The 14532-nt window shown below is 37.5% G+C and overlaps 1 protein-coding gene and 1 long non-coding RNA gene across 3 annotated transcripts; one reads left to right on the forward strand and one right to left on the reverse strand.

The window, feature by feature from the left end:
* The first annotated feature begins 9533 nt into the window (after positions 1 to 9533).
* Positions 9534 to 11172, forward strand: LOC122280099. 2 transcript variants are annotated; one of them, XR_006229732.1, is made up of 4 exons: positions 9534 to 9995; positions 10088 to 10162; positions 10277 to 10345; positions 10684 to 11172. It is a non-coding gene; the product is annotated as an uncharacterized LOC122280099 (long non-coding RNA). The 2 variants fall into 2 exon arrangements; XR_006229731.1 differs by having other exon boundaries at positions 9534 to 10162.
* Positions 11173 to 11460: 288 nt separating this feature from the next.
* LOC122278629 lies at positions 11461 to 12565 on the reverse strand. The gene is made up of 3 exons (XM_043088808.1): positions 12305 to 12565; positions 11963 to 12184; positions 11461 to 11889 (listed from the first exon to the last, which is right to left on the reverse strand). Exons 1-3 carry the CDS (start codon positions 12563 to 12565, stop codon positions 11461 to 11463), a joined length of 912 nt encoding a protein of 303 aa, XP_042944742.1.
* Between the last annotated feature and the right edge of the window lie 1967 nt (positions 12566 to 14532).

Here is a 14532-nt window from a genome sequence, read left to right on the forward strand (position 1 = left end):
GATCAGATGTTGGATCGATTGGCTGAGTACTCCTACTATTGTTTTTTGGATGGTTATTCGGGGTATAATCAGATTGCTATAGCTCCTGAAGATCAAGAGAAAACTACATTCACATGCCCCTATGGAACATTTGCTTTTAGGAGGATGCCCTTTGGATTGTGCAACGCCCCTGCGACATTTCAACGTTGCATGATGACTATCTTTTCTGACATGGTGGAAGATATAATGGAAGTATTCATGATGACTTTTCAGTTTTTGGTACATCTTTTGATCATTGTTTGCATAACTTAGCTCTTGTTTTGCAGAGATGTGAAGATAAAAATCTAGTCCTGAACTGGGAAAAGTGTCATTTCATGGTTCAAGAAGGGATCGTGCTAGGCCATAGAGTGTCATCTAAAGGAATTGAGGTGGATTGAGCCAAAATTGCAACCATAGAGAAACTACCACCTCCAAAGAATGTGAAAGGAATCAGAAGTTTTCTGGGACATGCGGGATTTTATAGAAGATTTATCAAGGATTTTTCTAACTCTCTAAACCTTTATGTAATCTTCTTGAGAAAAATTCTGCATTTGACTTTGATGTTATTTGTTTGCAGGCCTTTAATGCACTCAAGGAGAAGCTAATTTCAGCACCAATTGTGATTGTGCCTGATTGGAGTCAACCTTTTGAAGTTATGTGCGATGCAAGTGACTTTGCAATTGGAGCAGTGTTGGGGCAAAGGCGAGACAAGCTGTTTAGAGCCATCTATTATGCAAGCCGAACATTGAATGAAGCTCAGTTGAATTATACGACAACTGAGAAGGAGATGCTTGCTGTGGTGTTTGCTTGTGACAAATTTCGGTCTTACCTCATTGGGACAAAGGTGATAGTGTTCACTGATCATGCAGCACTTCGCTATTTGTTTGGCAAGAAGGATGCTAAGTCAAGGCTAATTCGTTGGATCCTCCTTCTTCAAGAATTTGACTTGGAGATTCGAGATAAGAAAGGAAGTGAAAATTTAGTGGCTGACCATCTCTCTCGGTTAGAGCAAGAGGAAGAAAGACCAGATTCAGTTGTCCAAGAGGCATTCCCTGATGAGCAGTTGTTTGCATGTGAGATCAAGCTTCCGTGGTATGTTGATATTGTTAACTATCCAGCTTGTAAAGTTTTAACACCTGATCTTACCATCAACGTAAGAAATTTTTGCATGATGTGAACTATTATCTGTGGGATGAGCCTTTGTTGTTCAAAAGATGCCCTGATCAAATCATTAGAAGATGTGTGCCAGAAGAAGAGATGCAAGACATCCTCCATTATTGCCATTTATCATCATATGGAGGACACTTTGGAGCCACCCGTACAGCAGCTAAGGTACTTCAAAGTGGGTTCTATTGGCCTTCTATTTTTCGTGATACTTACACTTTGGTGAAAACTTGTGACCGGTGCCAACGTATAGGAAATATTTCAAGGCGTCACGAGTTACCACTGAAAGGTATCTTGGAAGTTGAGTTGTTTGATGTTTGGGGAATAGATTTTATGGGGCCTTTTCCTTCTTCTTTTGGTTTTGCTTATATCTTATTAGCAGTTGACTATGTGTCAAAATGGGTAGAAGCAATTGCTACAATAACAAATGATGCAAAGGTAGTGCTCAAATTTCTGCACAAGAACATATTCACAAGATTTGGCACTCCACGAGCTATTATTAGTGATGAAGGGACTCACTTTTGCAACAAGTTGTTTGAGAATCTTCTTTCTAAATATGGTGTGAAGCACAAGATAGCACTTGCTTACCATCCTCAAACTAATGGTCAAGCTGAAATTTCAAATAGAGAGATCAAGAACATCCTTGAGAAGACGGTCAAAATCAATAGAAAGGATTGGGCGAAGAAGCTTGATGATGCTTTGTGGGCATACCGTACAGCCTTTAAAACACCTATCGGGATGTCTCCATACCGATTAGTGTTTGGAAAGGCATGTCATCTTCCTGTAGAGTTGGAGCATAGAGCTTATTGGGCTGTAAAAAAGTTTAATTTTGATTTGAAGGCAATAGGTGAAAAGCGACTTCTTCAATTGAATGAGATGGAAGAGTTCCGGAATGATGCATATGAAAATGCAAAGATCTATAAAGAAAAGATGAAGAAGTGGCATGACAAACAGATTCTTAGGCGAGAGTTTGCTCCAGGACAACAAATTTTACTCTTCAATTCACGACTCAAAAACTCTTTCCAGGAAAGTTGAAATTAAGATGGACGGGTCCTTATACAATTCATGAAGTTTTCTCTTTTGGAGCAGTAGATTTGAAGGACAAGACTGGGAATATTTTCAGAGTTAATGGTCAGAGATTGAAGCACTACTATGGAGAGCCAATGGAGAGGAACTATGCATTTATTCCTCTTGGAGATCCTAATTGATGATGATTGAAAAGTCTGGCTGTAGACTTTAAAACAAGCGCTTATAGGAGGCAACCCATAGATCTATCTTTCATTCTTTCATTTATTTTATTATCTTTATTTATTTAAGTTTTAATAAATTGGTTTTTGATGCAGGTTTATTTAGCATGAATAAAGAGCTGAAAAATTCTAATCCGCTGAAGGTTCACCATGAAACCAGGGAAGTTCCTTTATTTCTTCAATCCTTTTTACTTTTGCATCATTATGAGGACATTGTTTAGTTTAAGTTTGGGGGTGTAAACTCCTATAATCATTTGATCCTCTTGTTTTTTAAGTCTTGGGTTGTTGATGGGTTGTTTGATTCTCTTACCAAGCATGCATTGGAGTAAGATTGAATTCTCTATGACTCTGAAATTTGTGATTGTAGATAGTTTTGAGAAAAATTTTCAAAAATTTCTTTTATGTCAAGTGAAGTTTTGTGGGTACTTTGGTTTAAATCTTTGACCTTGAACACAATTGAGCATATAGTCGTTTTTCTCTTATTCCATTTTGCTTATGAAGAGAAGAAGTTGAATTAATTGAAAGAGGGATGTTCGATTTTGCTTTGCTCTAGAATCCGTTGATGGGTCTTTGAGGCGAAATCCTAGTTGAGACCAAATATTAGAGAAATGATCTAGCATTTCTTTGGCATAACCAAAAAGCTTTCCCAGCCGTCCTAAATGTCATGCCATCATTACATGGTGTGTTTCCATAGTCAACCCCTTAAGCCTTCATAAGCCTTTATTTATTCTTTGAACTACATAAACCATGCCAGCTCTAAGCCTGAAAAACAATGAATCTACCTTAGTTTGAGAAAATACTTTGGTGGAGAGTTACATTTAAAAGAGAAAAATTGGTTTCATGATGAACTGTATTATGTTTGCTTTGTTTGATCAAAGAAGAAGAATAAAAAGAAGAAGAAAGGAAGTGACCGAAAAAAAGAAAAGAAGAAAGGAAGTGACTGAAAAAAAAAAAAAAAGTTGCTAAGCGGAGTGTGAATTACCTCAGATTGTGTTAAGGGAATTGTTGGTATTACATCAGTGATTACAGCAATAATAATGCCACAAGTATGAGCATATTGCCAAGAAAGAGCTATGATTTGAATCATGTGGGTTTCTCTTTTAATGTTCTTTTCACTAAGTATTTTTCCAGTTTGATTTTATTTCCCATATCCAGTTCTTTCTTAACCCTCACCCTGTGGCCTATCATTACAACCTTATTAAATACCTTTTGATCTCTGATTTTGGTGTTGACTACATTAGTGGAGAGGATTTCTGAAAATTGGACTTATGGGGTTAAGTTTTAAGAGAATTCTTCTGATTTTGGTTGTTCTACTTTTATCTGAGTTTGCAGGTGGTTTGAGGTTAAATTGACTATATCACACACACACTCAAGGTCTTAGCTTTAGGTTGAAGTAAACGCCTAACTCTTGCTTGACAAATTGCAAAATTTTTGATTGATTTTCCTGCCATCTTTGATGTTAAAAGAGTAAGATACTAGAGGTGAAATCTAAATTCATAAAAGCTTGGTGAGTGATGATACTTCTCTTTCGGGTCGAGTCGATATTGCTTAAACTATCATTTGCTTTTCTTTTTGTTTGAGGACAAACAAAGTTGTAAGTTTGGGGGTATTTGATGACTTGCAAAAATTTCATATTGCAGATTTTACAAGTTCGCTCGAGCGGAGGCTTTTGGCCGCTCGAGCGAATTCAGGTAGATTCAAACGCTCGACTGCCGCTTGACAGGGAGCTCGAGCGGGTTGCTGAAAAACAAAGATCGCTCGAGCGGAGGCTTTTGGCCGCTCAAGCGAAATCAGGCAGAGTCGAACGCTTGACGTGCGCTCGATAGGACGCTCGAGTGAAATCAGGGAGAGTCGAACGCTCGATGCGCGCTCGACACCCCGCTAGAGCGAATATCGTATTTTCACAGATTTAAGGTTTTCCGCCGTCGCACCATATAAAAGCAATTTTTCACTCTAGGGCCGTGACTTTTGACTGGAGAACACTTCTTGGGACAGAAAAACATAGCTAAAGGGATTCAAATCATCTGTTTTGGAGAGAGAATTCCAATTATTGCACGTACGTTGGAATCATACACGAGCACGGATGGGAGAAAAGCGTTGAATCGTTCCCTTGAGCTTTTGAAGACGATTTGCGGCTGCAAGGAGGATTTTTTAGTGTTTATTTTCTTCCAATCTTTTCAGAACAATTATGGTGAATTCGTTTATGTTGAATTCCATTTCTAGCATGAGCTAAATTTACTTTATTCTAGGAAAACGATGTAACCTATTTCCAAACTATGCTTGTTTGTCTATGCTAATTTAATGCAATTCTCTATTCGTTTATCTGATTTATTCTGAGTTTATTGCTTCTAACTAACTGGCCATTGATTAGATGATAATTAATCTTGTGATTTGCTATCGAAAGAGGGAATCATAGGGTAGATCTTGGATATTTCAACATAGGTAAGTATAGAGATCGAAAGACTTGTATGAACCTATGTAGTAATTAAATCTTTGGTCTTATTGCGTCCTTGATTATTGAATTTGCATATTCTTGTGTGAATTGATAACCAAGAGTCAATTCCAATTGACTATCGAAAGAGGCTTTTGGATGATTTAGAGATTTGCTAATAGACAAAAGAGATTTAAATTAAGTTAGCTGGATGAGAAAAGCATAGTGAAGAATTAGGTGAAATTGATTTCCTAGAATTTTTCATCCCCATTAAGTTGATCTTCGAACATCAGCTTTATTTCCTTTGCATATTTCTCTTTGAGTCGATTTTAGTTTAAATTGCAACTACAAAAATCTTAGTGATTCCTCTAGATAAAATCAAGTTTAGTAAAATTTTGGTATTTGGCAAACGTAAGGTACCAATCCCTGAGGACGATACTCTTCTTATTACTTTACTATAAAACTACGATACTGTGCACTTGCAGTTTTGCACCGGTCAATTATCATTTTGTTTTTATAAAAAATTGTCCTTATGGGTCTAAATGGTTCTTTTTTTTTTTTTTGTCCTAGATAATGAAGAATACAACGTTTGATTATTTGGTTTCTTTTGTTTATTTCATTATCGATGCAAACCTAAATGGCTTTCATTTATTTTCTTTTTAATACCTTATCTTCTGCTTACAAAGGCTTATCTATACTTGATTTTTCCTACTATTGATATATTAGGTACATTCTTGATTTTTATTCTGTGATTTCTTGTGTCATTAGATGATCTGTGCAAATCAACGCGCACAGTAAATTTGTTTTTTGCCTGTCATATAGCCTTTATCGTGATATCAAAACACAATTAGCAAGATTTTTTTGGATGCCCCATTCTTGATTCTCTGATTTTGCTCAATTTCTTGTGGTTTACCATATTAATCTATGCAGATTTTTCTAATTTGATTTCTGTGTTACTCAAATAAAACCCTGTGTTCATGTTTTCATTCTTTACATTTTCTATTTATTTTCAACTTTTTCTTTCGTTTAGTTTCTTAAAAATTTATGTTTGACTTAACTTTGCCAAATGGTTCTTAACTACTATTCGTCGTTTCTTCTGTTTTATTATTATTATTTCTTTATAAAAAGTTGTCTTTATGGGTCAAAATGGGTTTTTTTTTTTACCTGTGGTCCTAGATAATGAAGAATACAATGTTCGATTATTTTGTTTCTTTTGTTTATTTCATTATCTCTGCAAACCTGAATGGCTTTCATTTATTTTCTTTTTAATACCTTATCTTCTGCTTTCATAGGCTTATTTATACTTGATTTTCCCTAGTACTAATACATTAGGTACATTCTTGATTTTTATTCAGTGACTTTTAGTGTGTCATTGGATGACTGGTGCTGGTCAATTCAGACAGTAAATTTATTTTTTGCCTGTTATATAGCCTTTATTGCAATATCAAAACTTAATTCGCAAGATCTTCTACTTGGGATGTCCCATTCTTGATTCTCTTATTTTTCTCAATTTCTTGTGGTTTACTAGATAAATCTATGCACATTTTTCTAATTTGATTTATGTGATACTCCAATAAAACTCCAAGTTCATAATTTCATTCTTTATATTTTCTATTTTTTCTTTCATTTTGTTCCTTTAAAAGTCATGTTTGACTTAACTTTGCCAAATTGTTCTTTACTGCTATTATTTGTCGTCTCTTCTTTTTTATTGTTATTTGTTTTTTATAATAAATATTCTTTATGGGCTTATAAATGGTTTGTTTTTCTTTGCTCCTAGATAATGAAGAATATACTTTTCGATTATTTGGTTTCTTTTGTTTATTTCATTATCTCTACAAACCTAAGATGACTTTCATTTATTTTCTTTTTACTACTTTCTCTTCTATCTATAGAGGTTTATCGATACTTGATTTTTTCTAGCAGTGATACCTTAGGTCTATACTTTTTTTCCCCAAATACATGAATTATTTTATAATTTTTTTGACAATAATGGTTGTGCTTAATTTCCTTTTTTTTTTTCCCTTCTAAATTTCAGATTTATATAACCATGCTACTGGAGGATGCTGAATGCATACTAAATATATAGGATCTAGACATTAACAACAATCACATCTTTGATCATATTGAGGACTGCATCCTTGATTAGGCTGAGTGCGTGATAAATACAAAGGATCCAGATATCCCTGATAATGATCACGTCTTTGATCATGTTGATCCTTTTCAAGCCACATATAAGCAACCAATACAAGAGTACTTGGTGCCTAGCAAAGCCGGGGAGCCACTTTGTACTAGATTCATTACAGAAATGGACACGTATCGTTACAAGTATGCATCTAGCATTTTACATTAATGCAAGATATATATTATTCTTTAAAACTTTCTTGAATTTTTTTTTCATTAATACATATACTGATTCATTGTCTTTTTGTTTAAAAAATTTTAGATATTGTTTTGATCATAACAATGGGAATTGGTACATTATCACTCCCTTACATAGGATGAATAATGGAATTGATAGATGGGCAAAAGATGGGTCGTGGAAATCTTCTATATTTCAAAGGCATTTGACACACGACGGAAGTATTTTGGAGTTATTGAAACCCTAGTTTGGGTGGAAAATGGTGGAGGGCCAAGCGGCAATTGGATGATAACGGAATTAATGGAGAAGAAATTGCATGCAGCATCATCTACCAGTCTGTTATATCTTCATTATGCATTACTTTCTAATTGCTGAGTTGTTTTTTTTTGTTCTTTGAAGTTCTTCGACTAATGTTGTTATTGATATATAGGAGCTCGAGGAAAGCGACGGAGAGTAGACACTAAAGCTGAATGATGGAGCGTGTAGAGAATGTTTAAAATGTAGAAAAGTACTCTGTTTTTGTTTTTCACATGCATACAAATAGTTTAAATGTAGTTCAAGCAAGCAATACACCAAAAGACAATGTTAAGGACATGTCTCACTTCCGATCTTCCACTATGTGGCCGCAATTCACTTGATGAAACTTGAGGCAGCTTTTCCTACAAACACTCTGATGCTTAAGTTAGTGAAGAGGTAATTGTATTCAAGTTATTCCTAATTATCAAAAGTTCCCTGTATATATAGTTTTGTTTGCTGTACATATCTCATTCAGAATTTATCGGAACGGATCACTACTTAAGATTTTGAGTAATTGCGTCACTTCATGTTATTTTTATCCTTCCGTTAAAGGTGGTGCCATGCATATCTCTCTTCAAACTCTTCTTAACTATCCCTCTATGGCCCCTGGGCCCATCCTTTGGGTTTCTTGGCTTTTATTGTACTACGGGCCTCCTTGTATGTTTTAGGGCCCTTCGGTTGGGATGGTCTCATGCCCTTATATGTTCTAGGGCCCTTCGGTTGGGATGGTCCCTCCAAACAGAACGAGCAAGTCAAATGAAAAATAATAAATAAAAACATTCTGTGACACTTTCTTCTTCTTCTTCAAGTAGTGCATATTTGATTAATTACGTAGGCGTGACCTACTTAAGCAATAATTAGTTATGGGTTAAAAATTTTGACCTCTAACACACTCTACCTAGGCTCTTCTTCTTCTTCTACTGCAGCTACTGCTTCTGCTTCCGCTTCTGGTACTTTAGCGTTTGTATTTCTTTGTTCGAGTCACCGGCTTAGTGATTCGACTCTGTGGTCTCGTCCTTCCGTGCACGGAGCCGGTGGCCATTCTCGCACCGCAAGCCCTCGACACCGTACTCCTCGTCCGCCTTATCCTCCTCCTCTTTCAATTCACTTGAGTTAACTGCATACAGATGTTAACCGCCAGAGTTCTTTTGCTGGTCTGCTGCTCAATATGAAGAAAATTAATATTACTCCACCAGGATCCCTTTGATGGAATATTAGAAGTCATAGGATGAGGATCTAGCCTGAGTAATGTTTAAAAGAAAAATGGAATTGGAAGATCTTCTTCTTTAATATGTAGGTCTGTGTATAGCATGCTTTAAAGTATGCTCAAATGTCACATGCTTAGATCTTATCTAGTGATATAGCTGTATGCTCCTGCCACATGACACGGTGGTGAAGTTACTTTTTTTTTTTTTTTTTTTTTTTCAATAGTGTGCGACTTATATTTTCACTCTTAGTATGTTCACAGCACCGATTACCAAACAGTACCCTGCAATATAGGCTGATTTTCAGTTGTTGCTTTTGACATTTATCTTATATGACTTGCACGGGGAGATCACAATTCTCCGGGTATTATAACACTGGCAATAAAGGATGTTTTCAGCATTATCCAAGATGTGGAAGTATTCAACTGTTCATCTAATCAGTGCCATTCTTTACGTGTTTTACTCCCTTTCTCCAATCCTTCTTGTCATCATTGTTTTCTACAGAGCATTTCCCCCTTGTATTGGTTTCTTTATTGTCCTTGAAATATAGGTTCATTGTAGTGATTTGCACGTATGTCAGGACTACAGTTTTCAATATAGCATAAATAATTGAATGACGGTGTTCTACAGTTATTCATAGCTGCACTTCCCTTCCACCCATGTGAGATTTCATCTTTTTAGAATTGGATATACTTATGTGTGTTCTTCATGGTTACTTGATGACTCTGTGGGGCCCTGGAAGCATTATTCTTTATTAGTGGTTGATATTCATTATTCAGTAATTCGACTTCTCCTTCGTGTCACAGATTTATTTTTACACTTCTCTAACCAATCATTTATGCACGGATGTCTAACTGGATTCTCTTTTCAGACTCCAGGAAGAGAGTTCTTACTTTGTATGCCATCTCTTGAAATCCATAACGAGGTCAGTAGCTCTGAGATGAGTTACCACTTTGAGATGCGGTATATCATTTTATTTTTAAATTTTAGATTTGAATTTATTTGGTCTTATTTTTGTTCAATCTCCATTGTAAGTGTTACAGTTATGATTTTCTTCTATAATCATGATTCTTTATTTCTTTTCGAGTTTGGCATTTTTTTCCACTTGGAATCAATACGCATCGTTTGATTGGAGTGACTGGTTAGGAACGTGATTTTTCTAAAGTGAAAGTTATGTGATTTGCGGTGCCATTCATTTCTGTAAGTGATTTCCGGTGATAAACGACTTGCTTGATCCAACATGTCAGGATTTGCACGTTAGAGAAGATGCCCAGGTTTCCCACTTATGTTTTCTCAAAAGGTCTTATTTCTTTTTCTTGACTTGCTGAATTTCATATGTTGATCCCATCTAGAAGTTATATATCAGGGAACCTATGTTGAGGGTATAAAGGAAGAAGTTTATCTCCTGGGCATGCACTTTCTTTTATTGCTGCTGGGGAAGGTATTTTACCGGTTATTCCTGCTATCTACATTATATTTTGTCCTTCTCATATAGCATGAGTCACCGATAAAGGTTTTCTTTACTGAGCTTTTAATTTGCACGCGATAATGGCAGAGCACCATCATGTTGGATCAAATACTTTCAATCTGTTGAGTAGCTGAAGCCACGCCATATTTAACACTGGTAAACACTCTGAATGTAATTGAATAACCTCTGTTGCCTTTTAAGTATTTATGCCAACTTAACAGGAACGATTAGCTGCCTGCATCATCTGCTTACTTGCTTGAGTCTAATATTTCATTTTCTTTGTTGGTAAGTTACATTACATCTAGTGGGTCTTGGACCTGTGACCACCCCATCCATTTCATTCCTATGATGGAAGAGGGTGTGTTAATTGAGCTGAATTTCGTGGAAGGATATGATATTTCATATTATTATTTTGAGATCTTAAAAGACTAAACTATCCACGCAGTCACTTATGAGTGCACAAACACACGCAGTCACTTCGTTTGTTTGGACAGGAAAGTGAGAATGAGAAACTAAAGCTGGAACATGTTCAGCTTCCGGAGGAGAAGAGTGGTTTTACGTGTTCAGAACCAGAAATTGGCGGAAGAAGCTTCTTATGCCAAAGAATTGGCCTCTGCTGCTGCTGTAGAGTTGAAGAATTTGGCTGGTGAAGTGACAAAGCTCTCATTGCAGAATGCAAAACATGGAAAAGAGTTGTTTGCTGCTCGAGATTGGCCCACTCTAAACGTGCTGCTATGCATAAACGTGCTGCTATGCAAACTGTGAATGCTGTGAACTGCAAGTTCAATGATGTAACCACAACTTGAAGGAAAGGGAGGCTAGCTTAGCTGGCCGTGCTAACGAAATTTCTGGAGTGGTCTGCGATGACTTTGAGTCATGGAATCTTGGTCATGAATCATGATGATCTAAAGATGGATTATCTATTTTTCTTGACTAAATCCTAAAGATTTTATCATAAAGATTTTCTCATTAATGTTCATAATTCAAATGCAGGTTAGAATACAAATTACACCCATTGTTTGGATCACCAAATCGAGCCAACATAAAAAACAAAACACTGAATTTTGTCCAATAGAGGAATATCAAAGGTTCCACCATTGGAAATCCGCAATCCAGCTTTGAATACTAATTTATTACTCTATTTTGCATCACTAGCTTTGGAATCTAATTCGAGATGAGAATAATATACAAGTCATTTTGATGGGGATCTTTTTTTTTGTTTGTTTTTTTTTATAACAACTCTCATTCATTGAAAAGAGTCATCTAGAGAATTACAAGCTAGCCTCATGCCAAACAATTTGGTAAATACACTTGGGAATTGATTCCCACCAAACTGTTAAATCCTCTACAAATCTTGTTAGTTTTGCTAGACCATCAGCTGTTGCATTGTGTTCTCTGCCAACATGTTGGAATATCACTTTAGGTAGCTGTCTTGAAAGGCTGAGGATGGAGTAGATCAGGTTACCATGGGGAGACATGGACTCCCCTTCTGTTGTTAAGGCTCTTACACTGAGCATTGAATCGGTTTCCACAATCAATTCATTGATACCCAACGGGATACACAGCTGTAGACCCCTCAAAATGGCAAGAAGCTCCACTTCCATAGGATCAGAGAACTCTGGTTCTTTGTGACACACAACCAGAATTACTTTTCCCTTCTCATCTCTCAAAATAACTTCCACACCCGTGCTGCAGCATCCCTGAAACATAGCTCCATCTGTATTGATTTTTAGGACTCCTATAGGGGGGGTGTTTCCACTTCATATCCCTTACCATGTTCTGCTTATTACTGACTTGGGCTTCTTGAGACTCCTTAAGCATGGACAAGGCATGATCTACAGACTGTTGTGGATGTTGAACATGTTCTTCAAAGTAGAACTGGTTCCTTCTATACCAGAAAGACCAGGCCATGAGAAAGAATTTCTCTAGGTCCCTTGGCTGCCCTTCTTTTTTCACTCTCATGGCTACCTCCATAAACCCTTGCTGGTTTCCTTCCTGAAACAAAAAACCAAACAAAGTCTTCCATAGGGGTAAAATGGAAGGACAACAGATCAGAGCATGGCTTGTGTCTTCACTTCCCTCATGGCAGAACTTGCAAGTGTCCTCAGAAACAACCTTCCTGACCCTCAGGTTTTGCAACGTGGGCAGTCCATGCTTGCATGCTCTCCATGAGAAGACCCTAACCCTGTGTGGTATTGGCATTGTCCATAGCTGCTTCCAAAAACCTAAAAGTTCCTGATAGTTTGAGCAACTCCCTTCTGCCCTGTGGTTCTTTATAGACCAGAACAGCTTATAAGCACTCCTCACTGTGTATTCTCCTGAGCTTTCATAGTGCCATATGAGCTTATCCTCTCTAGGTGAAGGACCTAGGGGCATCCTTAGGACTTTTGAAGATTCTCTTGGAGGAAGAGTTCTCCTAACTATCTCAGCATCCCAGCAACCTGTCTCCCCATCAATCAATTGTACAACTTGTTGGCAACTGCTCCTGTAGTCTTGACCTTAGCCTAAGGGGATTTGGTTCTGCCCTGGCAGCCAAATATCAGTCTAGATGTTTATGGACTCTCCATCCCCCACTTGCCACCTGCACCCCTTTACTAATAGTCTTGTAGATTCCCATATCCCTCTCCATGCATATGATGGGGCATTCCCCAACTGTGCTTGTTGAATGCTCGAATTGGGGAAGTACTTGGATTTGTAAATTCTATGGAGAAGAGAAGACTTTTCATTCATAATCCTCCATGCTTGCTTTGCTAATAGGGCCATATTGAAGCTATTTAGGTCCTTAAAACCCATTCCCCCATCTTGCTTGGAAGCACACATTTTTGACCAGCTCACCCACCTGATTTTGTTTTCCTCCCTCCTTTGGCCCCACCAGAACTTTGCCATCATATTCTCTAACTCTTTGCACAGGCTTTCAGGTAGTTTGAAGCAACTCATGGAGTATGAAGGGATTGATAAGGCTACTGCTTTAATTAGTACTTCCTTCCCCCCTTGTGAGAGTAGCCTCTCTTTCCATCCTTGAAACTTCTTTCAAACCCTGCTTTTGATTCTTGCGAAGGCCCTTTTCTTAGATCTTCCTACCATTGATGGGAGGCCAAGATACTTATTGTACTTCTGAGCTTGCTGTATCCCCCAAGAGGCCATAATTTCCTGCTGTAATTGAGGGTTAACATTGGTGTTGAAAACCATTGCTGTCTTCTCTTTATTGACTTTCTGACCTGATGCCAGTTCATACTCCTTTAGAAGTTGATGGATGTGTGCATTAGTTTGCAAAGAGGCCCTGTAAAAGAACAAACTATCATCTGCAAAGAGGAGGTTGTTGATCCTTGAGCTGCCTCTACAGATTTTTACACCTTCCACCAACTTGTTCTCCTCAGCTTGTTTTAGCATGGCTATCAACCCTTCAGTGCAAAGAAGGAAGAGATAAGGGGAGAGAGGGTCCCCTTGTCTCAAACCTCTCGTGGGCTTGATAGGACCCTTTGAACTACCATTCACAATAATTGAGTATGAAACAGTCTGCACACAGCACATTACAAGCTTTCTCCACCTTTCATTGAATCCCATCTTACTCATTATAGTCTCTAGGAAGGCCCACTCCACCCTATCATACGCTTTGCTCATATCTAATTTAAGTGACATATACCCTTTTTTCCATTTCCTCTTCTGTCTTAATTAATGGACCAGCTCATAAGCAACTAGGACATTATCTGTAATTAGCCTTTCGAGTACAAAAGCTGATTGAGACAAGGATATAACCTGAGGTAGGACTTGTTTTAGTCTATTGGAGAGAACTTTGGATATCAACTTGTAGACTACATTACACAGACTGATTGGTCTGTATTCTGCTACTGTTTCTGGTTTATCCCTCTTAGGAATTAAAGCAATGTGTGTGTGGTTGAGTTCAGTTGGGAAGACCCCTTCATTTAGTACTTTCAACACAGCCTCGGTGACATCCTTTCCTACCACAATCTAGTACTTTTGGTAAAATAAAGGGGGCATACCATCAGGTCCAGGGGCTTTGGATGGTTCCATCTGGTTCAAGGCCTGGACCACTTCTTCTGCTGAATACTACTGCATCAGATTCTCACTCATGCCTTCAGTCACACAACCTTGCAAATCATCTAGAAACCCCACTTGTCCTTGATGGCCTGAAAAGGTGAAAATGGTTTGGAAGTAATCCATTATGATTCTATCTCTTTCTGCTCCCACCTGCCAGGTATTGTTGCTATCTCTCACTCCTTTGATATAATTTCTTTTCTGTCTTTGAGAAGCTTTTCTATGAAAAAACCTTGTGTTCTTGTCTCCTTCCTTTAACCACAGTGCCTTCGATCTCTGCCTCCACA

Source organism: Carya illinoinensis, chromosome 10 (assembly GCF_018687715.1).
Source record: "Carya illinoinensis cultivar Pawnee chromosome 10, C.illinoinensisPawnee_v1, whole genome shotgun sequence".
In the NCBI taxonomy this organism is placed as follows: Eukaryota; Viridiplantae; Streptophyta; class Magnoliopsida; order Fagales; family Juglandaceae; genus Carya; species Carya illinoinensis.

What these genes read in the sequence shown, in the direction of transcription:
- LOC122278629 (XM_043088808.1), bottom strand. Translation starts at nt 12,565, where the DNA reads ATGCCCCTAGGTCCTTCACCTAGAGAGGATAAGCTCATATGGCACTAT. An exon ending in AAAACCTGAGGGTCAGGAAG is followed by an intron (nt 12,185 to 12,304) that starts GTTGTTTCTGAG and finishes TTTTTGTTTCAG; the next exon opens with GAAGGAAACCAGCAAGGGTT. An exon ending in TCAGTAATAAGCAGAACATG is followed by an intron (nt 11,890 to 11,962) that starts GTAAGGGATATG and finishes GCTATGTTTCAG; the next exon opens with GGATGCTGCAGCACGGGTGT.